Source organism: Atractosteus spatula, chromosome 26, assembly GCF_055471065.1.
Source record: "Atractosteus spatula isolate fAtrSpa1 chromosome 26, fAtrSpa1.hap1, whole genome shotgun sequence".
Classification (NCBI taxonomy): domain Eukaryota; kingdom Metazoa; phylum Chordata; class Actinopteri; order Semionotiformes; family Lepisosteidae; genus Atractosteus; species Atractosteus spatula.
The window spans coordinates 5,284,422-5,307,612 of NC_142731.1; the positions used below are offsets into that span (position 1 = coordinate 5,284,422).

At 42.7% G+C, this 23,191-nt stretch overlaps 1 protein-coding gene and 1 non-coding gene across 11 annotated transcripts in view; one reads left to right on the forward strand and one right to left on the reverse strand.

Annotated features, from left to right (window-relative positions):
- stat5a (signal transducer and activator of transcription 5a) overlaps positions 1 to 23,191 on the forward strand; it is a 91,165-nt gene that overhangs the window by 53,995 nt on the left and 13,979 nt on the right. For 5 of the 10 annotated variants that reach the window (XM_088906095.1, XM_088906100.1, XM_088906093.1 and 2 more), the window contains exons 2-9: positions 5,703 to 5,766; positions 14,744 to 14,881; positions 15,776 to 15,932; positions 18,695 to 18,784; positions 20,238 to 20,412; positions 21,294 to 21,424; positions 21,891 to 22,042; positions 22,568 to 22,723. In XM_088906095.1, the coding sequence (XP_088762221.1) occupies positions 14,754 to 14,881; positions 15,776 to 15,932; positions 18,695 to 18,784; positions 20,238 to 20,412; positions 21,294 to 21,424; positions 21,891 to 22,042; positions 22,568 to 22,723 (989 nt within the window). In that variant the 5' untranslated portion in view covers positions 5,703 to 5,766; positions 14,744 to 14,753. Of the gene's footprint in view, positions 1 to 5,702; positions 5,767 to 6,156; positions 6,253 to 6,765; positions 6,827 to 14,743; positions 14,882 to 15,775; positions 15,933 to 18,694; positions 18,785 to 20,237; positions 20,413 to 21,293; positions 21,425 to 21,890; positions 22,043 to 22,567; positions 22,724 to 23,191 lie in introns of those variants that run through there. The other 5 variants (XM_088906091.1, XM_088906092.1, XM_088906099.1 and 2 more) reach the window with 3 other exon arrangements.
- Positions 3,745 to 3,816, reverse strand: trnac-gca (transfer RNA cysteine (anticodon GCA)). The gene has a single exon. It is a non-coding gene; the product is annotated as a tRNA-Cys (tRNA).

A 23,191-nucleotide genomic window follows, 5' to 3' on the forward strand; every position in this document is an offset into this window, starting at 1 on the left:
GTGATGTTTTGGAAAGGAAATCACAAGTTGTTGGTTTTTTTCCATGCCAGTAAGTTGCAGATAAAGACGCAGAGCGCTGTTCATCCTACAAAGAAACTGAGAAAGGTTTGAGCTACACCTGGCATGTCTCAAAGCTGTATAACTAGTTTACTCATTTAAATTCTTTCTCGGTCTTCTGACTGTTTAAAATTGTGGACAGAACTTTACCGCATCAGTGATCAGCACTAACGTGTAACAATTGCAGTGGAGTGCCATGGAAGAATCGGGAAATTCCTCTGGGTTTCAGGGTGTCTTGTTTTTATCGGTTGGGTTAACAAAAATATACCAGTGATCAATGCCTGATCATAGATATAGTATAGAAAAGCCATACAGAGGGTTGTGAGGTCCGCGCAGAAAATGATTTTGACCGAGCCACCCTCCATCGACCGGACATATCTTGACCACTGCCACAAAGGGGCTCAAGCTATACTTCAGGAGCCGATTCACCCTGGCCACGATCTGCTTTCACCCCTGGGCTCGGGTAGGAGGTATCGCAGTATCAGAGCACTGACCAGTAGATTCAAAATTAGTTTCTTCCCCCAAGCAGTCCGCATCATAAACAGCTCAAATTAGCACCTGCACATATTAACACCTGCACTTGAAGGTACTTCACTGTTTGCACTATGTCCTGTTGGCTGTATTCTAACGTCTATTGTCTAAATTTATGGTCCATGTCTGTTTGAAATTTGTGCCTATTTATTTTTTTCTCTACTGTTACTGGGTATGGCTGAACGAGTTAGCATTCTAATACACTTGTTGTATATGGCAAATAAAGAAATCTTGAATCTTGAAAGATAAGGAAAATTTGTGAAAGACTTGCAAAGAAAAAAGGATATAGGTAGAGCAGACTTTTTTGCCACCGCATGCCACAGCCTGCTTTGTGGTTGTGTTTTGAATCAGACAGGCGGACTGCTGCTTAAATCTTAAATCCCTCTCGGAGCTGGGGGAGTAGGCAGATAGTGACATGATCTGAATTGCAGTGGAGCTCTGTGGAAAAATCTGAAAATTCCGCTTGTTCTCGGAATAAGGGGCTCTTTTCTATCAGGCAGGGCCCTGCATCTTCTTAACATAGTGGCCCTGGTGAAGCAGTAGCTTTGAGCTTGGCATGTCTTCGTCTCAATAAGCATCGGCCATAGAGAATAATTAAAATAAAGGTAAGGCCAAGCCATGCAACGTTGTGTACCTATCACATTGCTTGTGTGCTGCAACAACATGGGCCAGGCTGTGATTAAAACAAAAACCAAAGATCCAATGCAAATTCTGTGGCTGTCAGATGGATCCAATTTAGGTTCCTTTGATGGTTTTCCTATTCCTTGTTCTGTACACCCGTCTTTAACAGCTAATGCCTTTTTTAACGTTTTACGCAGTTAGCACACAGGGAGGACTAAAGTGCAAAATATTGCACTTTTGTTTTAATTGTAATCTGTGGTCTGTGAGGGTGCTGCTTGGATCTCAGATCCGTTAAGTGTTGGTGGAGTTGAGAAAACATTGAACTGAGCAGCTGTGCAATGATTAAAGGTAAACAAGTTTCTGAGCCTGAGCATTCAGAGATGTAGATGGAAACCAGGTTCTGATTTAGCTGATTCAAGCTGTAGTCCTAGTACCTTTGGGTTGCTTTGGCTTGAGGCAACAATTGTAGAGGCACTTGCTTTTCGAAAGCATGAGTTTTCAGTAGGGTGGTCTTGTGTTTCAGCACAAGTCATTGTAAGAAGCCTGATTATCCAGCCTTGTTTGGGTTAGGGTTAGGATGGAGGGACCTCCAGCGCACTTTAAGAATCTGGTAGTTGAGCCAGAAATTCTGTAAAAGGTCCTGCAGTCCTCTGTGCCACTCTGGTCTCATGGGGTTAATTGATTACCTGGTGGGAGGAAATCCACAGTCAGGCCAGTTCAGAGCACATTCCTCCTAGGGAGCCCAAACTCTTGGAAGAGAGTAATTTGATTAATGGCCTCAGTAAATTAATTCCAGGTTAAATCACAGGGCTGGCATGCTAGCCTAACTCTGTAAACACTTGGCTGTGGAGTGGTTCAGTTTTCTGGTTGATTTTTTTAAAAATACATTATTATTGATGCATGTGCCTTTTCTGAAAACATCGTAATTGCTTGCATTTGTATTGAATTTAACACATAGGAAGAGATCCACTTGGTCCACCACAGACGTCTACTGCAAACTTTCATCCGTCAGCAGCCCCACGGTACAGCAGATCAGGTGCAGAAAGTCGAAATTACTTCACCACCTGAATTATGGAAGATTATAGAAAAGTTAGATCAATGGGGTAGCATCCCTGCCTTTTCACACACTGTCATGGGATCTTTAGTAACTGTGTCGTCAGGACCTTATTTTAAAAGTGTCATCTGGAAGTTATCAAGCCCTGTACTGCACAGTGTCCACCCGTCACCATACTGGGTCGTTGGTTTGGACATTCTGGTCCGGAGGGAGGAGCGCCATCTGCTGACAAAAACGCCACTCATAGAAGTGACCTTGACTTCCTTAGAGGTCTCCTATTCCAGTACTAGCTGGGCCTAGAGCCTTTCTTGGCTTACTATGAGCATAAAATCCTTGATGATGGCAGAAAAGGCTTTCAGCCATCCTTCTACTGAACAAAGCACTTTGCCACAAAAACTTTTATCAAGAGGGGGTGATGGTGAAATATGTGCCGGTGGTGGTAGGAATGGCATTTTTTAACGTTATTTTCAAAAGTGTACAGCACTGTTGTAGTGTGAGCTGAGTCATGCCTTCCCAAGCGCTGTACCCTGGAATGCCTGACTTCCTTAGTATATGTCCAGTGTAGTGTTTCGGTAAAGTTATTTTGTTTCCACTACCACACTTGCGCGTACTCCCTTTTTTTTTTTGAAGGATGGTCCCTATTTACACATCTAAAACGGCCTTCTAAGCTGCCTGCAGAGGTTCCTTAATCTAGTGTGGAGAGCAGGGTATGATGCCACTCTTAAGGTGAGATCCGGCAACTCTTTTCCCTGACAGACCTCTGGATTACACAACATCTCACATCTTAACACATTTGATCTGATTTAAAGTCAGATTGCCTGTTTTTTATAGGGTATAATCCATTCCTAATTATTAAATAACTCTTAAAACCTTCAGCTCTGTGGCCTTGGAGGGCTGGGGTTGTCCAGTCCTGCTCCAGCTGCTGCATGGTGCCTGGTTTCAGAGGGGCTCACATGGTAAAGGTCACCCTCTGGAATGTGGACTGGGCCTAGCAATTAAGACATTGCAGGTGCCTAGCAGTCCAGGCCCTGTGTTGTGATTAACCAACCGCATCTGAAATTGCACAAGCTGTGATTGATTGCCGTCAGGTTTTGGAGCGTAACTGCCAAGGGAAGACGCCGGTCGCTGTGACTTAAGCCCATGACGAGTGTCTGAGAAAGTTGAATCTGTCCGCCCTCTTATAATAATAATAACATCACTTTATTAACCCTTTACAATTTCTTGCATTAGGAATTATCTTTCCGCATACCCCAGCTTGCTCTCCATGAGACACACAGACAGGTAGAGAGCCTGGGGTCAGAGCGCAGGGTCTGCCATTGTACAGCGCCCCTGGAGCAGTCGGGGTTAAGGGCCTTGCTCAGGGGCCCAGCGGAATAGGATTCCTCTGCCGGCGGCGGGATTTGAACCGGCAACCTTCCAGCCACAGGCGCAGATCCTGAGCCACAGAGCCACCGTTCCGCCCCGCAAAGTAAGAACTGTGTAGGTGGCACCCGGATTTGAACCGGGGACCTCTTGGTCTGCAGTCAAATGCTCTACCACTGAGCTGTACCCCCACAGCGCTAAAGCCAGGGCCTCAGTGCTAGCACTGTGGGAAAAGGAGCGGGGCAGCCCGCCAATGCTGCTTATCAGGGGTCCGGTTTTGTTTAGCAGGAGGTGATTCCAAGCCGAGGGAGTGAAAACATGAAAGTGCCACCCATCCATTCCATCGCACCCAGTTTTTAACTGCTTTATCTAACGCGGTTGTGGGGGACCTGGGGCCTATCCTGGCAAGTAATGGGCGTAAGGTAGGATACACCCTGCCAGGTTGGGAAAAACAAGACCTTTGACGTGGTTTGCTGTCTTAGTAGGTAAAGGCAGCGTGGTAACGGTTCTTTTAGCCAGATGGACACAGATGCCCCGAGGAAAAAACCTGGACTTGGTGAAGAGCGAAAGAAAATCGCTGCGGGCAGCATTGTGAGGATTCCCTCAGTGATTTAGCAGGAGTTGAATAACCCAGAGGGTGTGAGTTGGCCTGCCGGCCTGCAATGCACACTTTGCACTGTGCTGTGGCATTCTGCTGCTATACTGTAGGTGTGCCACATTTACCAGCCACAGATTCTGCCCCCCAGCGTGCTGTTGAGATCTGCCGGTGTTTTTGTTTCTTTGAGTTTGGCAGGTGGTACCACATTAAGACACGGGAGGTGTGAGCTTTTTATTCCCTCTTTCGCAGAAGCATGGATAAACAGGGCAGAAGTACCGTGCATTTTTTAATATGGTATATCTCGAGCTTCTGTTTTTCTGTGTCCATTTTTTTCCACAAAAGTCACTGTTTTAAGAGTTTTTTCGATGGGTTTGCAGATGCATTACAGTCTGTTTCTTGGTGTTTTCGCTTGCCTTTTCTTGCCATAATAAAGCTGTTTTCACGGTCATTTTCCATTTGATTCCAGCACGCCTTTCCCCCTTCATTTTACTTTAAGAATGACAGGGATTAACACCAGTTTTTAGACATTTTAAAGTATTATTATTATTATTATTATTATTATTATTATTATTATTGAAACACAGATGTGGTCCTTGAGAACTAGCCTATATGGTGTTTGTATATTCACAAATCATCTGATTAAGTGGTTGAAATGAAATTGTTCTAAATGTTTAGTTATTAATAATTTAAGGATGACCTATAAAACCTGCAGGGATGTGGATCCAGGGTTGGCCTCCCCTGGTTTATGGTAACTCGGCAGTATTTGGACCAGGCCAGTACCGTCTTTACTTATTGTGATCATGGCCACGCAGGCTATTATGCGTGACTAAGCACTTTTGTCTTTCAAGATTCGTGTTTAAATTCGTCAGCACGCCTGCTGTACTTGTATTTTGAAATGGAATTCTTCAAATCAAGTGATTTCCTTTCACACTGGGAGTGTTGTATTAGCATACAGTGAGTCAGTGGCACAGCCAGCATTTGAACCTGGAATCTACTAGTAACAAGCCCTTCTCCTTATTCTCTACAACACATGTATGTTGGTCGGCCATAATTAAGCACCACTTAAAAAATAATGTCATTGTGCGAAGACCACAATGTGATGGTTTTTTATAGCTGTGTAGCTTTACGATTTGCTAGTATTGCTCATATAACATTGTCACATCACTTCTAGTCTTAAGCTGACGAGCTTGAGAGTAGCAGTGAGATTAATGGGGAGCTCAAAATGAAGGAGACAATGCCCACGTTTTAAACATTTGCCAATGCATTTAGAAGTAGCTGCCTAGCTGAAGCACACATTAAACCCTGTCAAACTTCGAAGGTACAGATTATGCTTATACTCTGCTTCTGATTTAATTGAATACTGAAATTGGGGAACACTGGGAATTAAAAAAAATGTCTTTGTGCATCTTATGATGTGGTGTCACAGATTCTGGAATGCAAAGGTTTGAATAACAGTTCCCTGTTTTTTTTGTTTTCTAGGTTTGTGGCGATACTCTCCAAAATCTCCCTGCTTTTACATGGTAACAGAAAGCTAAGGCCAGAGGTAGGCTGTGCTTTATTTGATCTGTGTCCTGTACAGTGTAGTTATGTTTTAGTTGGATGGAGGGAAGGTTCTGAGCACCCTGTGGCCATTGAAAATGCAGGGTTGTTTGTCAACTAATTACATCAGAAGGCAGATATTAAGGGTTTGGACTCTGCTCCCAGCTCAGTTTGGCTTCAGTCCGGGTTGACTGTCACCACCAGCGCAAATGACCTTCTGCTTTGAGCATTTGAGTCCACAGTCATCTAGCAATAGTGCCAGAGCCCTATCCACTCTGAACCTCAAGGATTGTTCCTGAGGTTCCTGAAGAACCTGAAGAAAGAGATCATGTTGAAAATGAGCAGCTACAACTGAACATAAAACAAAGCTAGGCCCAAACACCTCAGGATGTGGCAACTGGGTCTTGTGCATCATGCATAGCTTGTTACATGGATTCATGCAGAAGGTTGATACTGATGCCTAAAGAAAGCTGGGTATGATTGTGTGTAGGTTTGTATTATTGTTTGTATTTTTGCTTGTGTAAGTCTACTCTTGCCTTTTATAGATTGCTGCTATGGCTCATGATTACAGAGACTCGTTAACTGTGAAAAACCACAGTTCCTTATACAGAGCCCTGACAGACCTGTAGTTTGGAAATCCTGTAAGCGTTTTGCAGTCACTATCACTTTCACTCATTCATTTACTGGAAACCAGGGCTGGCTTCTGCAGAGCTGTGGGGCTTCTTCAAGAATGAGGAGGGCAGGCTGGGAGGAAGTTGGTACCCTGGTAACCACCACATCTCTTTGGTCTTCACTAAGCAGCTGACTTCCTGCCATGTTGCTGCTCCATCCTTTGCTACTTCCTGTGACGGCAAGCTCTAGTGTGTCATTAATCCTTCTGGCTTCCACATCTTAATGTTCTGCATTTATAAAGAGAGAGAATACACTTGGCAAAAACACAAAACGAAAACAATGATTTTTACTGTAGCTGATCGGAAATTGTGCTTTCATGCGTTTCTCTGACTCATGGCAACCTGTTGATCAATTTGATGTTACAAAGAGAGTTGTGTGAGAAATCCCAGAAGGTAAGGTGATTGTTACATTTTGTCCTCTTTAACCCCTCAAAAGTGGCAGTTTTTTATTTCTGTCTTCTGTTTTTTTTCCCATCCTCTGATCTGTGTTAGGTGCATTTTACTCTTTCTGCGTTTCATCATGCTTGTTAGAAACACTGAAACACTGACCAACGTGACTGCAATGCAAGGGGCTTGGAGCTAAATTAGTGTAACACTGTGCCCATTGTAAAGAATCTGCAGTGTCCTGTTTCATGTACACTTTCCAAGGAAATACAGAGAAATTTAAAAATGTTAAGTTGAAGTGAGACGAATCTAGTGTTTAATAGTTAACGCATTATATTCATTTCTGTGAGAGCTGTGCAGTGACGCATTTCCTGCATGTCCATGTGTGTAGCAACTGTATCTGCTCATGTGCCCAGCTGCATGGGCCAGTGATATAATACTTGTCAATGGGCTATATCACTTTGGGTTATCCCTCCTCAAAATCATGAGAGCTGAAATTGAATATCTCACATTCTCCTTCATAACACATTCTTAGAGCTCACAGCCTGTGATTTTATCCTGTATTTTTTATATAACCCCCTAATAATACACTATAATTTACTGTATACATTACTATAGATAGAGGAAGTCCTTAAAATCTATCAGTGTAAGATTTATGAAATACTACTGAAGAGACAGTGGAGACTAATGTGGGTGCTAGATGAATGCATGTATGTATGAGTGAATGTGTGGATTCTTCAATGATATATCCGCTCTTGGGAGTCGCAGCACGGGACAGGGTTGAGTTCAAAGAAGGTTTTCAATGGTGCCGTTGATCGAACGCTTCAGTTCCTCTCAGGCTCTTTGTAGCTTCCATATTGCTACTAGCCCTTGTTTTCAGCCATCCCCTGCAAAGCCACTCTAATTCGCTTGGAACAAGCTGATCTTACGGCGACAAGATAACACCTTTAAAGCACAGCAGGGAGAAGCAAGCTCATAGACGTAATGCATCTTCATAAATTAAATCTTCACGAAAAAAATTTCAATTGTAAAGTTGTTTAAATGTCATTTGTGGAAGATTTTCCTGATTATTTATGCTGTGAGCTGCTATTAACATAGCCCATGAGATCTAGGTTAATAGCAGCTCACAGTATAATGTAGCTTCACGTTGTGAAGAAAGTGGAAAAAACTCTGCTTGGGAGCTCAGCGCATGTATTGGAGGCCAACAGTTTAAAGATTTTCTGCTTGATGCACAGCAGAGTTAAAGTCCAGTAAAATTGAACAATGCACTAGTAAGTCTTTATTTAGAATATGGTGTACAGTTTTTGTCACCTGTTTGGAAATGGACTTTGGATCTTTTTATCCTGGAATAGAGAAGACTTCAGGAGCGAGTATTCGAAATCCCTAAAGGCACTGAAAGGGTCACCCCGTTGGCTATCTTCAGTAGTGAAATGTGAACTAAAAGTCACTAGTGGAAACAGTGTAAAAAAAAAACACAAAGTGTCTGCCTGTGATTATGGCCCAAGCTTACTCAGCCTTGGTGTCAAACCTAACACCTTGACTCCTTTTAGAAAACAGCCAGCTAGAGGGGGGCTGCACTTACTCATAACCCTTCTTCTGGTCTAATGAGTTTGCAGATCTTTTTCTTTCCATTGCAAAGGCACAGAAGACCTTTGCTTCGGGTACTGATGACTGCACGAGTGATCCTTCAGCAGTGAGAAATTAGCCCAGTAGGGCTAAGCAGAATGTATATAATAAAAAATTTACATATGCAATAGAAAAGGCTATTAAGTATGCACACAGTATATGATATATGCAATAGAAAAGGCTATTAAGATGATTCCTGACCTTAATTGTTTAACACAGTTGAGTAACGGAGCACCGCTTAATTCTACCTTCACTTGCCTGTGAAGATCACCATGAGACCAGAATAAATCATAGAGAATTTGAAGTTTTTCTTACTACAGGTAACTGCCCTGCTAGAACTGTGCAGAATAATGATCTTCCTTATGCAGCTGTTTTGCAGACTTGAGGCCAGCGTAGAGAGATCTGTGGTTTAGAACTGTAAGTGATGCGTGAATATTTTGAATAACAGTCTACAGTAGAAGCTTTCACAAGCACAACCTTTTTGATTTTTTTTAACCATTTATTCCCTTCTGTAAAAAGTAGATGAATTCTTTAGTTGTACTGTTGCCATTTACTTTTATGGGTGTGCCTTCTTGCTTTACTAGATAACATCAGAGGATTCAGGTAATACATGTAATAATTCACTGCACTGAGTTAGGATTCTTAGTAAATGCTTTGAGGAGATGTTTGACCAACATACTACTTGCAAATGAAGTGGCACATTGCCACTGGGTGGGAAGAGGCAGTCTCAAAGAGAAGCCATCGGGGACTGTAGTTTTGTTGTTTGCCTCTAGTGGATAGGTGCTAGTCTGTATTTATTTTGTGTGGATGTAAAATTTTGGGAAGGGAAATGTATTTGTTTGGAACTTGTTATAAGTATTACAGATATACAGTATTGAATATTTCTTATTTTCTCACAGAGCTTTCCTAGTCCATAGACACACAATATACATCCCCCCACTATGCCCCTGTAGTCTGTTTCCTGACAAAATTCAGTGGCATGAGACAGACGGAAGCCTGTGGCTGCTGTGTTGCTCCGCTGAAGGCCTGCGGAGCCCTGGTCTCCGCCATGTTTTTCCTTAGCCACGCTTCCTTAAGATCTAATCTGGCAGGCATTTTTTTAAAAGCAAAAAATCTGGGAAAAAAAGCACCAAAAAAAAATGCAGAAGTCAAAAACCACCGGAAGAGAAATATTACTGATGCGAAAGTAGTTCATCTTTAAAGCCCAAAAAAGGAAAAGGGTTCCACTGTACACTTTTTTTTTGCAACCTATTATCTCCTGTCTCTTGAGCCTTGTGTGAGAGGGTTGACATTTTACAGTGACTGGCAGCTGCAAAATGTTACATAATAGGTGGTGGCTCTTTCTGTGGCTCTTACTGTCCAAGAGACGCCCCGGGTGTGCTCTGTGTGGGTTGGGAGGGATCAGACAGTTTTTTTGTGCCGTCTTTCTGTGTAACAGTAGCCAGGCACTAACAGTTTATTTGCAGATTGCCTTTTATGAGGTAAATTAAGGTTCTCGGGGGGTGTGCATTGAAAATACACTTGACTTTGCCAGAATGTAAGAAAAGGGCATGTTTTTTAGGAAGGCCCATCCTGTCGAAAATAGTGCCAATGGCCCAGCACGTGATGTATTCCAAGATTCCTGGGATCGGTGAAGCAATAGCTGGCATTTTATCTGATTCTCTTTGGGAAAGGAACATGATATACAGTAAGAAGCCGTGACAGAAACATGATTGTTGGTGCACATTACTCTGGAGACTTGAAGAAGTAACAGCATAGCATATACATAGACACCTGAAGAAGGCTCCATGGCCGAAACGTTGTGTTTTCTTTCTTCTTTTTTTCAGCATGGAATAAACCTATTACTTGTTCCTGTATACTGTATGTCACTCAGTCTCAAGATTTTAGAGCAGGGCTGGTTATTGCTGGTCCTGGAGAGCCACAATCTAGGAGGTTTTGCAGATTACCTGTAAATCATCAATTTGTAAAGACTTGGGGTTTTTAGCAAATATAATTTATTAATTTCAGTTTGTGGTCCTTGAAAGCCACTGGGTGTTGATATTTCCAGATAAAAAACTTGCAAATAAGAACACTTAATTGTGCAGTTCAGCTGCTTAAGGGGTCAAATTGAAAGTGTTTAGAAATTGATGATTTAAGGTTTACTTATAAAGCCTGCTGAAATATTGCTTTCCTGTGCAGGATTGCTTACCCCTGGTAAAGTGGCAGTGGCACTCTATTATAATTATTTCTTGTGGCTCAATAGTCTTTGCCTGTGACCAGGTAGTAGCAAGCCAGTAGTACTGGGAACTTGCATACAGACTTCAGTCAGGGCACATCTTGGGCTTATCCGTCTCCCTCAGTCCGCCCTGGCCAACTGAATCCAGGTCTCTGTCTCTCGCTCTCCAGAGCTTGCTGCTGTGCTACTCTCAAAAACCAGGGATTTCATGCTGTTTAGGCAACAGAGTGTGGTGTTTCAACTGACAACAGCACAGGAGTGTGGAATATAGGAGTTTTTCAAGTGAGGGCTGAGCGTCATTTGTTCTGTTTCTGCCAACAATACAGTATATGTGATTTATTACAAGGATTAAGGAAATGAAAATATTCCCTTTCTTATTTCAGGAAACAATAGTACACCAAGATTGCTTAATACATTTTGGGTAAATGCTTATGTATGTAAAATATATACATATATCTACTGGCTTACGTTTGTTCACTATTTAAGTGTAATGAAAAATTATTTTTATATGTATTTTTTTATGTGTGTCTTTAGTCAGTGAATTAACTAGTGTAAGATACAGAGGCAAGCAATGACAGTGTTTATATTTAATGAGGTGGAGCACTAATCTGAGTAATTTAAAAATGCTTTAATGTGTGTCGTCCAGTGCTCATTAGTTTCTATTAGGTAGAGAGGACATTTGTGTATTTCTCCTAGCTGTTACTCTTCTCTTCTGTCTCCAGCCAGGAGTCAATTGCTGTCTCTCTGTCGTACTCCCTTAACTGAACCACGCAATATAGTTTCAGCTGAATTCCACTATATGAAAGGGCCGACCCTCTGAGATAATCCAGTGCTATTGGGTATATTAAGGGATGACATCAAGATAACACTCTCACGAATGAGCCCTGTCACACTCCACACTATTTTGTCTTGTCTGCGGAAGTGACCTTGGTTTGTAACATTACAATTAACTTCCATTATAGACTTGGATTGTGTCCATGTGTGATGTGTAAAGCTGCAGCATGTTTTTTGCTGCTCTGGACTCGGATGTTGGAGTTTGTCGGCTGGATTGTTGAAGTGTTAGATTTCCAGGGTTCAATTGTGCAGGTCTCTTTATGCCTCAACTGCTACATACAGTATTAATGTTTAATATTTTGGTCATCCAGCTATTCATTAATTTATAAGCATTTTAAGCTCTTTGCTTTTGAATTTGTTTCCACATTTTTTTGTGCTGTGTAATATATAATGTGGTATTAAATGGGGGTAGGGGGTTGGAGATGTTGAAAAAGATCCGAGATCCTATTTTGCAATACTGAATTTTGTAATTTTATTCTTGTGTGTGTGTGTGTAACTTATGCACACTTGTTATGCAATCTATGATACCAAAAAAACAAATCAAACAGAAGTGTATGTGCAGACATACAGTAACGTCATTCAGCTGTGAGGAGGAAGCATTGGAAAAGGAGCACATGGACAGAGTACTAATCAGCCAGTTAGACAGGAGCAGAACTGCAGGTAACCTAGTTGACCCTGAGTGTTAACACAACACAAATGAGCCACAGTGAAAACATTAGCATCGTGTCCAGTTCCTGTTTTTTTTAATTTTGTCCTCCTTCCTTTTTTGTCATTTTTTGCAAGCGTTCTTTTTTTATATTTAAAAAAGTATGCCACTTCCTCTTTTATTCATGTACATGCATATAGGTCTACATGTGCATATTTCTGTGTTATGACTCATTTTTTAGAATATAAAATGTTTTGGAAGCTCACAGGTGATTGAACATGAAAAACAGAGAGGCAGACCTAGATACTGCTCCAATGTTATTGCTTATTGCTAGCCATCCTTCCTGTGAACCCCTGTTCTTACTGGGCTATTGTGTATCCTTTGATACACTATAAAGTTCTGCTGAACCCTGCCATCTAAAATGATCCACATTGACAACATGACAGTACAGCTGTGGGCAACAGGTGAGCCCTTTATCGGCGAACCTGGCCTGGGGCAGAGCTATGGTGGGAAAAATAGCTGGCCTATTTCTATTCTGCGGTTTTCAGTTTGTTGTTCATCTTGGCACTATGGCGGAGTTGTGTACTTCCCTTATAAAAGTTTCCTTCCTTGCCATTGCAAAAACTGAGCTAAATGCAGCACCATCATACTGTAGGTAAAAGCATACATATGATGGAATTTATGGTAAAGCACACTCACTTTGCTGTTTCTTTAGAAAATGATAAAGGGGCACATATTCTTGAATAAAATCAGATGTGTTCAGAGATATATACACTGCTTTGAGAAGAGCCATGCCAAGTAAAATCTATAGTATGAAATGTGGTAGAACCACACTGTTGCAGTGATAGGGAGTACTGGATGCGTCTCAGTGACAACTCAACATTGATGTCTTTCAAATTGTAAAAATAGTGTACCAATGTGATCCGGCAAACACTCCTATAAGGGACGGCTTGTCACCTACTTGGTGTCACAGGGACAAAGTTCGCACTGCTGACTGATCACACCAATCTTGAGATTTTCCTAGTGCTGCAGACCTGTCGAACTCTAGCTGGCAAGCCTCCTGCCAACACAAACACCCCCTCACACACATGCATCGCTTTCCTCGATCTGATCCAGCTTCCTAGCATCAGGCATTGTTCTGCCCAGATATGCTGTTGTGTACATGTATTCATGACTGCAAACTGTGTTGATGTGACTTCACTGTCACTTACCTGTCTGGGTGAACTGGATTTTTACCATAACTTACTGTATCACTGGCACAAAGGCTGCACAGCAGGTTTCAGCTATACGTTATCTTGTGGTTTGCTTATACAGTAGGTGCTTTCAAAAACTTGGGTATGTTTGAATGAAGTGATTAATCGCCTGACATTAATTTAATCCATTTACTCACAGTGTACTATACAGCAGATTTGTTTTGACAACCACACTTGTGTTGACACTGAGAACTTATCCCATTGTTTATGAGAATGTAACCGCTGCTGCAAAGTGAACTCAAGTCTTCAATTAAAAAGGGAAAACCAAGGCCTCTCACATGGCAGTGTATTTCTACTGTATGTGAACTGAGGTAATTGTCTTTCTAGTTGCCTCTTTAGCAGTGATAGGCAGTAAGTGTCTCAGTAACGACTCGACATTGCTGTCTTTCAGCAAGTGCTCTGCACATTATCATATTCTTTTTTGTCTCTTTCCCATAGTGGATGGCATAGCTCATAGGCAGAGGTGTCAAACGATGCCAAGAAGTCTGCACTACTTTGACTGCTTTTCATCCCCAGAGCATTGTGTTGCTCACAGTAATTGGCTTAATTATTTTATCAACTGGACAAATTTAACACTTCCCTCTGGGCCTGGGAAATGTTTTGTAGGTAACCGTACAGCACTTTGAGTCACGTGCACCTTTCAAGGCAGCTGTGAAAGACCTTGAACAGAAAAGCACAAGTTGTGCCCAGCAGGTGTTTGACTAGTTAGGCTAGCTGAAAGCTTAAATTGTAGTGAAAAATTATAAGATCATGCTGCCTTTGGGGACAAAAGTTTTGAAGTTATAAATGGGTTTAAAACCTGAAAGCCCAAAACTTGACCTGCTGTTCTTATACGAGGTTCTTTAAGGTTAGTCTTCATTGTCATTTTTTTTTCCTCACTGAAAGGTTCAGAGAGTGGAAGACACAAAAGTGCTTCTCATGTTGATTTAATGTTACTATAGATCTGTGGCCAAATGAAATCAGTTTATGTGCAAGAACTTTGCCAAGGGTAGCGTGGTGGATGATTGCACTGCTCTCAATGCTTGGGTCCTGGGTTCAGTTCCGGCCTGGGGCGCCTTCTGTGTGGCATTTTTCCCTGTGTTCATGTGGGTTTTCTCCAGGAGCTCCGGTTTGCTCCCCCTTGAAAGACAAGCAGATGAGGTTTGATTGGCTATGCTGAATTGTCCCTTTCTCCTTGACCCTTACGGTGGACTGGCGGCCTGTCCAGAAGGACAGGCTCCAAGTGACCATGACCTTCTTCAGCAAAAGCAGCCACAGCGGCAGAGCCTGGTTTTTGCTGAGTGGTCACACTAGGGCTTTGCGAAGAGAAGCGCTGCTGGCAGCGAGGCTCTGATGTGCCGTATGTCTTGTAGGGTGCTGAAGATGGCAGTGTGGATCCAGGCCCAGCAGCTCCAAGGGGAGGCTCTGCACCAGATGCAGTCCCTGTACGGGCAGCACTTTCCTATTGAGGTCCGCCACTACCTGTCCCAGTGGATCGAAAGCCAGATGTGGTAGGTGTGGAGCTATACTGTGTGCACTGTTGACATCACTGTTATCCTTAATTCTTCTTCCCTAGTTTGACACAGGCTTTACGTACTTTGACAAGTCCTTTGGATGTTCATCATACTGCAATTCACTGTCTCCACACCCTGGAGACCATGGCTTCCTATCATGTTTGGTGTCAACTTAAAACTGCAGATGCTCACCTGTCAGGCTTTATATGGCTTAGGACCTCAGTATCTGTCTGACCTACTGTCGTCCTACACTCCATCTTGCCACCTTCGTTCATCTAATTCTGGTCTCCTGTCTGTCCCTCATGTCCTTCTACACTCTATGGATGACAGGGCCTTCTTCAGCTGCGCCCCTAAGCTCTGGACTTCTGTCCCTGAATATCAGACAGTCACTTTCCCTGTGCTCTTTCAAATCAAGACTCTATTTAATTAAATTTTTTATTTAATTGGTTCTGTGTCTGCCCTTTGCTTTCCTGCTGTATTGCAAACCTTTATTGTAATTGCATAATCCTGCTGTCTCCTCTCAATGAGTACATTGTTTCCTACTATAAAGCATTTTTTATAGAGAAACCACTTGTAAATGCAATATATAAAATAAAGTTTATTATTACAAATGGAAGAACTCCAGTTAAATATTTTGCACTGTATTTTTACGTTTGCATCATTAAGTCACTTTTGATAACATCAGGCAAGTGAAAAGTTTAATAATAGTGTTACTTTGTAATGAAAACCTGCAGTATTTGATAAATGCTTTTTAGTAAACATAATTTTTGGCACCGAAATGAGGAATTGAAAGGCCTCGCCGTTTGATAGCATAGAGTGAAAGTGCTGAAACGCAGGCTCACTTGCCACTTAACCATCTCAATTTTTCTGTTCCGTGTTTTTCTTTGGAAGGGATTCCATCGATTTGGAGAATCCTCAGGAGGAATTCAAGGCCAAACGGCTGCTGGACAGTTTGATCCAGGAGCTCCAGAAAAAAGCCGAACACCAAGTTGGTGAAGACGGTTTCCTGTTGAAGATAAAACTTGGGCACTACGCAAGTCAGCTCAAGGTGGGGGCACATCTTCAGTATCCTTCATAAGTCCCCATAAGGAAAGTTACAAACAAGAGGAGGTTATTCAGCCTATCTACCCTATGTGGTAGAAAATCCTTTGGGCACCTCATCTTTCCTTTTCCACCTATTATTTTAAGGCATTTCTTGAAATGGACACCTAAGCAGAAGGTGGATGTTCTTAAAAACATTGGGACAATTGTGCAGGTCTGTGTAGTCTGTTCACTGCACTATAGCAGGACTGTGCAACAGACATAGACCACACTCTGTTCAGAAAGCAGAAGACAGCATGTGTCTAGTAACTGCTTAAAGGGTACAGTAAGGGCTTGAAGACTTAAAGGGAACAGTAGGAAACCTGCATTTGAGAAACTTATTGCAAATCATTACACTTTTAAACACTACTGTGGGTTTCAGTCAGCATAAGAGCATTGGCATATTTTATGCTGAATACCATTTGTCAGCAGATCCCTTTTGTGACATATGGCAAAATTACCTAGAAGTACAAAGAGCTCACAAGTGGCTAAATTATTGGAAGAATTAAGTAGGAGACAAACAGGCTGCAGAGGTAGTGATCAGTGTCCCCCGGGAATTGATGACATGTACCAATCAAGACCGCATGTTCTCAAGAGGAACCAAACTTGCTTCATAATTATTGGATTTTTGTTTTTAATCATCAAACCAGATCAGCCCCCAGAATGTTCAAAGCCATATCACATGAACAAAAATAGACACAAGATGCTTAAGGGCCTTAAAAGACCACAGCTCTTTTCTGTGTGTACTGCCTCTTTCACTATTGTTCAACACGAAACATGAAAACCCCTCTCCTCCAGCTACTTCACCATCTGAAATGCCAAAGTCTGGTTTTATGCTAGAAAATTTCCTCTGTTTTGTTCAGCAGGCTCTGAGTAAAACTACTTGTAGTCAGTGTGCGTATAAGTCTATTGTAACAATGTTGGGTCAGATGCAGTTTTTAAAAGTGTTTTTCTTTTCATCGGCCATGTACTGCTGACTAGTTTTGAAACAAGGTCAATCTTTGATGTGTTGCATGTAATATTTATGTTTTGGGGTGGCACATTAGTGTGGTGGTTGGTGCTGCTGCCTAACAGCTCTGAGGGTTCACAGGGTTCAGTTCTGGGCTCAGGTGTCTCTCCGTGTGGAGTTTGCACATTCACCTTGTGTTTGTGTGGGTTTTTCCTGACTGGCCCAGTTTCTCCACACCTCCCAGGAATGTGCAAGATGAGTTTGATCGGCTACTGGAAATTGTGTTTTTCTGTGTTGCCTGCGATCATGTCCAGGGTGCTCTCAGTCCTACATCACACCCTGTGCTTACAGGAAACACTCTGGCTCACTGTGACCCTCAGCCCTCTGCTGATGGATGGATGGTGCCATTATCCCAAGCCTGGACTTTCAGTAGTTCAGATTGGTTTGTTTTGAAGTACAGAAATGGGAACCCCCAAGAACACAGAATGAAGGTTATAAATGAGAGTAGGCCACACAACCAATAACACGTTTGGCTATTCAGTATGTGTGGTCTAGTGTTTGTGAAGAAACATGTTTTCAGTTTTTCAAAACGGAAGAGGTCTAAAACAGAACAGTATGACAGTTCCCCCAGTAGAACAAAAACGTCCCTCCCTCTCACTCCCTTCAGTGGATCCTCCTCCAGGTTTCCAGCCAAAGGACTGTGGAGATAAGCAGCTTTCTGATAATGGATGGAAATGCTCTCTGTAATCTCTGCACGCTCAGTTACATCTACTCATGATAGAAGAAAAAAAATCGGAGATGGGAAGTGAGCAAAGTACAGAAGAAATGCGCATTCAATTTGATGTGTGATTTTTAAGTACACACTGTTCATGCAGTGTACATATGGGTTTAACTGCCACTGGCAGCATGTTTAAGATGAAAAGAAAAAATCTCCCAGCTGTGTTGCTCTAGTCCTGTCACTCACTCACCTGGATGTGAGGGTCACGGTTCCAGAATTGCATTTGTTGGCCTGTCCACAGCCACTTCCCCACACTTCTTGACAGGGGGTTCTCGCCTTCCACTCATTCCACTTTACTCCATTGCGGCATTCTGATGCTTCGTGCTTCTTGACTGGTTAATTGATATTGGCAGGATCAATAGAACCATTAAAGTGCTGCCTGTGCAGTGGAGTGGAAGGGCCTCATGTCTCATTGCTGTGCCCTTTGGGAAAAGTTCCAGCTTCTCTTCTTAAGGTGGCAGATAAAGGATTAAGCAATGTTCTTTTGCAAACAACAAAGGTTGCTAGTGTTTCTATTACTGGGGGGTCTTATCTGTAATGACTATACAGAGCCCACCTGTGTCTTTGAAGTCTAAGGTGTATAAGGTGTTATCACCCAGTGTAAATTGGTTTAGGATAGAGGAATGGGTTCACACAGGAGTGTTGGGGCCAAAGAGGTCAGTTGCCAGAGTTAAGGCAGGAAATGTCTGGGTTTTCAGGACATGAATTATAAGTACTCTTCCAAAGCAGTCCCGTTTTAATGTTGTTTCACACCAACATTGTTTGACATGCTAGTGCTTTGGTACGGTGTAATTAGTTTTAAAAAGTCAAATAACATCTTTTGAATTGCAGTGCAATCATGTAAAATCAACAGATTAACACAGCTCCTTAAAAGCCAAGTGTTTCACTATAGTGTTTTGCGCACAACAAAATCTATTAACACACAAGAGAAGTGAGCCAAATCTCAAGAGCCCATGTGTTCTGTGCTTATGTTGATCTCCTTTTGATACTCATTGTCTTGCAGAGTACGTACGACCGCTGCCCGCTGGAGCTAGTGCGATGTATAAAACACATTCTCTACACAGAGCAGAGACTGGTGCGAGAGGCAACAAATGTAAGCAATTCACTTTTATTACTGTATTTACCGTGGTCTTTCCTGACAACATGAGATCCCAACAGCTGACAATTGAGAACATTTCACCCACCCTTTTCACGCGGTAACAAACAGAAACTCCCATTGCATAGCAGTCTGAGCCAGTTCAGATTTTACATGCTGCCTGCACCTGTATATGAGCCGTCATCAACTTCTGACTTTTACCCTACTGCTTATCTTGTATTGGGCACATTGGCAGTGTACATACAATGCATTCTTTATACATATGCATTTTTATTTAAGATTTGAACAAGAGTCTGCAACATCTAAATCCTGCCATGCAATAAGAGTTTCTTTTACTTCCGTCTGTAAAGGAGGGTCAATAACAAAACAAGCTTGCATTTGAGAAACGTGCAGTTTGTGCAGTTGAGCATGAGTGAAGAGGAAGCAAAACAGGATTTTTTTGTTTTGCCATCCATGTTTTGCAGTTTTTGTGCTTGAAGCGGTCTTGTTTTTTGTTTTTTCTTGTGATTGTTCTTTTTTCTGATCACATTGGAAACTTAGCTCTCTCAAAAGAAAAACAGGATACACAAGCGCACACTGCCTAGAGGCAGTGAAGTAGTTTGTGTTGTCATGAAAAGCCTTCCTTTCAGAGCTTTGTTAACATGTTCACCTCTGAGCTGAGCCAGACACCCCGTCTTTCCCTGCACAGCACGTGTATGAGGTGAGGCTGTTCAGTTCCAGGACTGAATTATGTACTCAGAGGAGGTTCTGTTTCAACATGTGACCTGTGTATCCTGTTTGTGATATTCCTTTGTGTAATGCTTCGGATCATTAGGGAAACAATTTAAAAGCAAAATATTTTGAAAACAGAAGAAAAAAAAATTCTGCAACCTAAAATCCAGATACTGGATACACCAGCATTTGATAATCCTTATTTTGTGGCAAAGCTGCCTGGACAGATCTTGTGAAAATGCATATTAAGTGTTTAGATTTCTGCTTGTTTTTTCTTAGTTCTAAAAAGGCTTGCACACCACGAAACACAAAATGTCTGGGCTGTTAAGAGTTTTATTTGACTGTCTGAAAGATCAGATTCTCTCAAGAATTTCATTTTGTGTGGGAGCTGGCTGCATGTGGAGTTGTTTTTGTACTAGCCTATTTGGTTCATTTTGCCTCACCTGTCCCGACTGGTCCCCTGCCATCAATGATGACTATCCACCGTCTTAAGACTGTGGTTTTCCCCAAGCCTTTGCCCCTGCCTTGAGGAAGAGTATTGTCAAGGCCTTGGGGCCTTTTGTTAGAGCTGTGCTGTTAGTGTTTTCACAAGGGTGAAAACCCAGCCGTGTTGAGAAGTTTTCTCATGTGGTTGTTCAGTAGCTAATCATTCTTAGACTCTCGCCTGCTGAACCGTAGTTTTCCTTGATGTGGCTGGGCAGTGTAAAGACATCTTTTTTTTTGGGCGTTCCTCCCACAGTCGAGCTCTCCGGGAGGAGGGCTGCTGGACAGCATGTCTCAGAAGTACCAGCAGATCAACCAGGCCTTCGAGGAGCTGCGTGTGATGACCCAGGACACAGAGAACGACCTCCGCAAGCTGCAGCACAACCAGGAGTACTTCATCATCCAGTATCAGGAGAGCCTACGCATCCAGGGTGAGTCTCTGCTGAGTACCGTACATGGGCCGTGGAATCTCTGAGTGCTTAGAATTGTACTGCTGTTCGGACTGCATGTTCAGTTAACTAACTCAGTCGAGTGCATTAACTCTCACTGAGCTGTTAATATTGAAGGCCAAATAAATCAAGTAAAACTGTCAGTAACGTCCTTACAGATTTACAGCATCAATACTTATCTCTCATGGCTTATATGCACCTTTTGCAGTACTGGAAAATGGTGGGGAATCACCACTCAAGAGTAAGAGAATTAGAAGGTTGCTGTGCCCACTGTGGAACGTATGGCTCTGTGGTTCAGTCTGTGTTTCACTGTATAGCTTATGTGTGCAAGTAAGTTTATACACCTGTGCCCATATCCCCAGCACAGTGGTCAGTGTCTCTGCATGCATGGACCAGGTGTGCTCTGAAAAGTGTGTGTGTATGCCACCGCATGATTCTGGTTTTCAGGGTTTCAGTGTCCCTCAGTGTATTTAGGTCTCTACATATGCTTTAGCCAACTTTATCAGTGTTTTATTGCACCTGTTGCTGTTGCTGTATCTGCTTCCATTTGTGCTACTCTCCCAAGACAGGCTGGCAGTGTGCAGACAAGTCCAGTCTGTAAAATGCAGAAAAATGTAAGAATGATTATTTCATTTTTTACCATTTCAAAAAGCCACATGTGTAGTTGGCTGGCTAGGAAATTTTCAATTTGTAAACAGTGCTCTTCAGAAGTGGTGTAACCTGTTTTCTCCAGATTGGGACCTGACTTTATTATAGGTCCACTCCCAGTTTACCTTGTCAAATTAGAGTGGTTCAGTGAGTTGGGGACGGGTATGATTAGTGTCTCCATGGTGATGATCCTGTCTTTACCTTGTGTCCTCCAGCCCAGCTGACTAGCCTGTCCACTCTGCCCCCTGCGGACCGCCTGTTGAGGGAACCCAGCCTGCAGACCAAGAGGGCCACTGTGGAGGCCTGGCTCACTCGGGAGGCCAACACACTACAGAAATACAGACTGGTATGTTACCCCAAACCAATGTGCCACAGCTGTAAAAAGCTGCAAAACCAGCATGGAGAGCAGGGGAACCTTGCTGTTGAAAGAGCAGTGGCCATGACATGAAGCAGACATCAACATGAGACCTTCTAAACCAGGGCTTCTCTGCTTTGGCTCTTGAAGTCCAGAATCCAGCATTCTTTCTACAAATGAATCAACTACTCCACTACTTCATGTAAATTGTACAATTATGCTGTGTTTTTGGGATGTTCTCTTTTTAAAATGGGGCTCAATGCAATCATTTCATCCAATACATGTGCAATAAACAGCAATAAACATTTAAAAAGCTGTATAAAACCTTGTCTACAGCATGCGGTTTTCAGTGTACTTATACACATTATATGCAGGCATGACTCATTTCAGGCATTTTGCATCGTCCTGTGCTGAGACTTATTTCTTCGTTCATGTCTGTCTGCCCATGTGCCCTCAGGACCTGGCCGAGAAGCATCAGAAGACTCTGCAGACGCTCAGGAAGCAGCAGACTGTCATCCTGGATGATGAGCTGATCCAGTGGAAGAGGCGGCAGCAGCTGGCGGGGAATGGGGGCCCCCCCGAGGGGGGATTGGATGTGTTGCAGTCCTGGTGAGTCCAGTTGTCCACTTGTCCACCTGCGTGTCTGGGTCTTCCTTCTTGTGCATCTTGTCCGTCACTCAGGCACATTCCCATCCTATTGCTGAAGTCTCTCCCTAAAACCTGCGGCATCCTATAGCTCAACTGTTACAGGGGTTTGCCCAAGAGCAGGGTGAGCTGATCTCCTCTCAGGTTCTAGCCTGGTCGTGTCACTAGCTGACTATGACTGGGATTCCCTAAGTGGTAGCACAAAATGTGTTTAGTTAAAGGTGCGGTAGGGTTAGTTATCCAGGACCTCTTCAAAAGACACCTAAAAAGAACCTTCAGATAATACTTTGTTAAGGTTTTAATGTTCCATGTCAGAGGTAGGTGCTATATTAGTAATGATATTTAAAACATGCTGGAACAAAAGTGAATTAAAGCTAATTTGAAATGGGTACCTTTTACTTGCTGCTTTCCGTAGCTGGAGTTCTTATGGGTACTTATGCTTCCTGTGTGCCATCAGGGTTGACCACAGCACTTTCTCCCTCTGCGCAGGTGTGAAAAGCTGGCGGAGACCATCTGGCAGAACCGGCAACAGATCCGAAGGGCTGAGCACCTCCGCCAGCAGCTGCCCATCCCCGGGCCTATCGAGGAGCTGCTGACCGAGCTCAACGGCACAATCACAGACATCATATCTGCACTAGTCACAAGGTCTGTGCCGCTTGCTCTTCCTTAGCACTGCAAATTCACTGCAGCTGACCCACCAGACTACAACAGTGTGCTCATAACAGAGTGCTCCATTAGCGTGGGGGCACTTTAACTTTGCTTTGTATATCCTGGGTACTACTGCATTTTTAGTTAACGTCCAGAAAAGGTTTTGGGATTGGCTTGCATCATGCATTGTGGAAAACATGTTGAACATGTTGACCAGTGATCCTAACAATAAATTAAGTTACGCTTTACAGTAGGTGGCAGCAACAATAATAACAGGAATGTATCTGCATTATTATTAACTAATGTAACCAATGGGAGTAAAATGCTATTGGTCTACTACAGATGCATCATTATTCTAGTCCTATGGGGGTATTTAAATTAGTGTGATTTTAACCATAGGCTAATCGATAGCTTTTCCCCATTCTTTTTGGAGTCATGCAGTTAACATTAGTTCCCTCCCCTTGT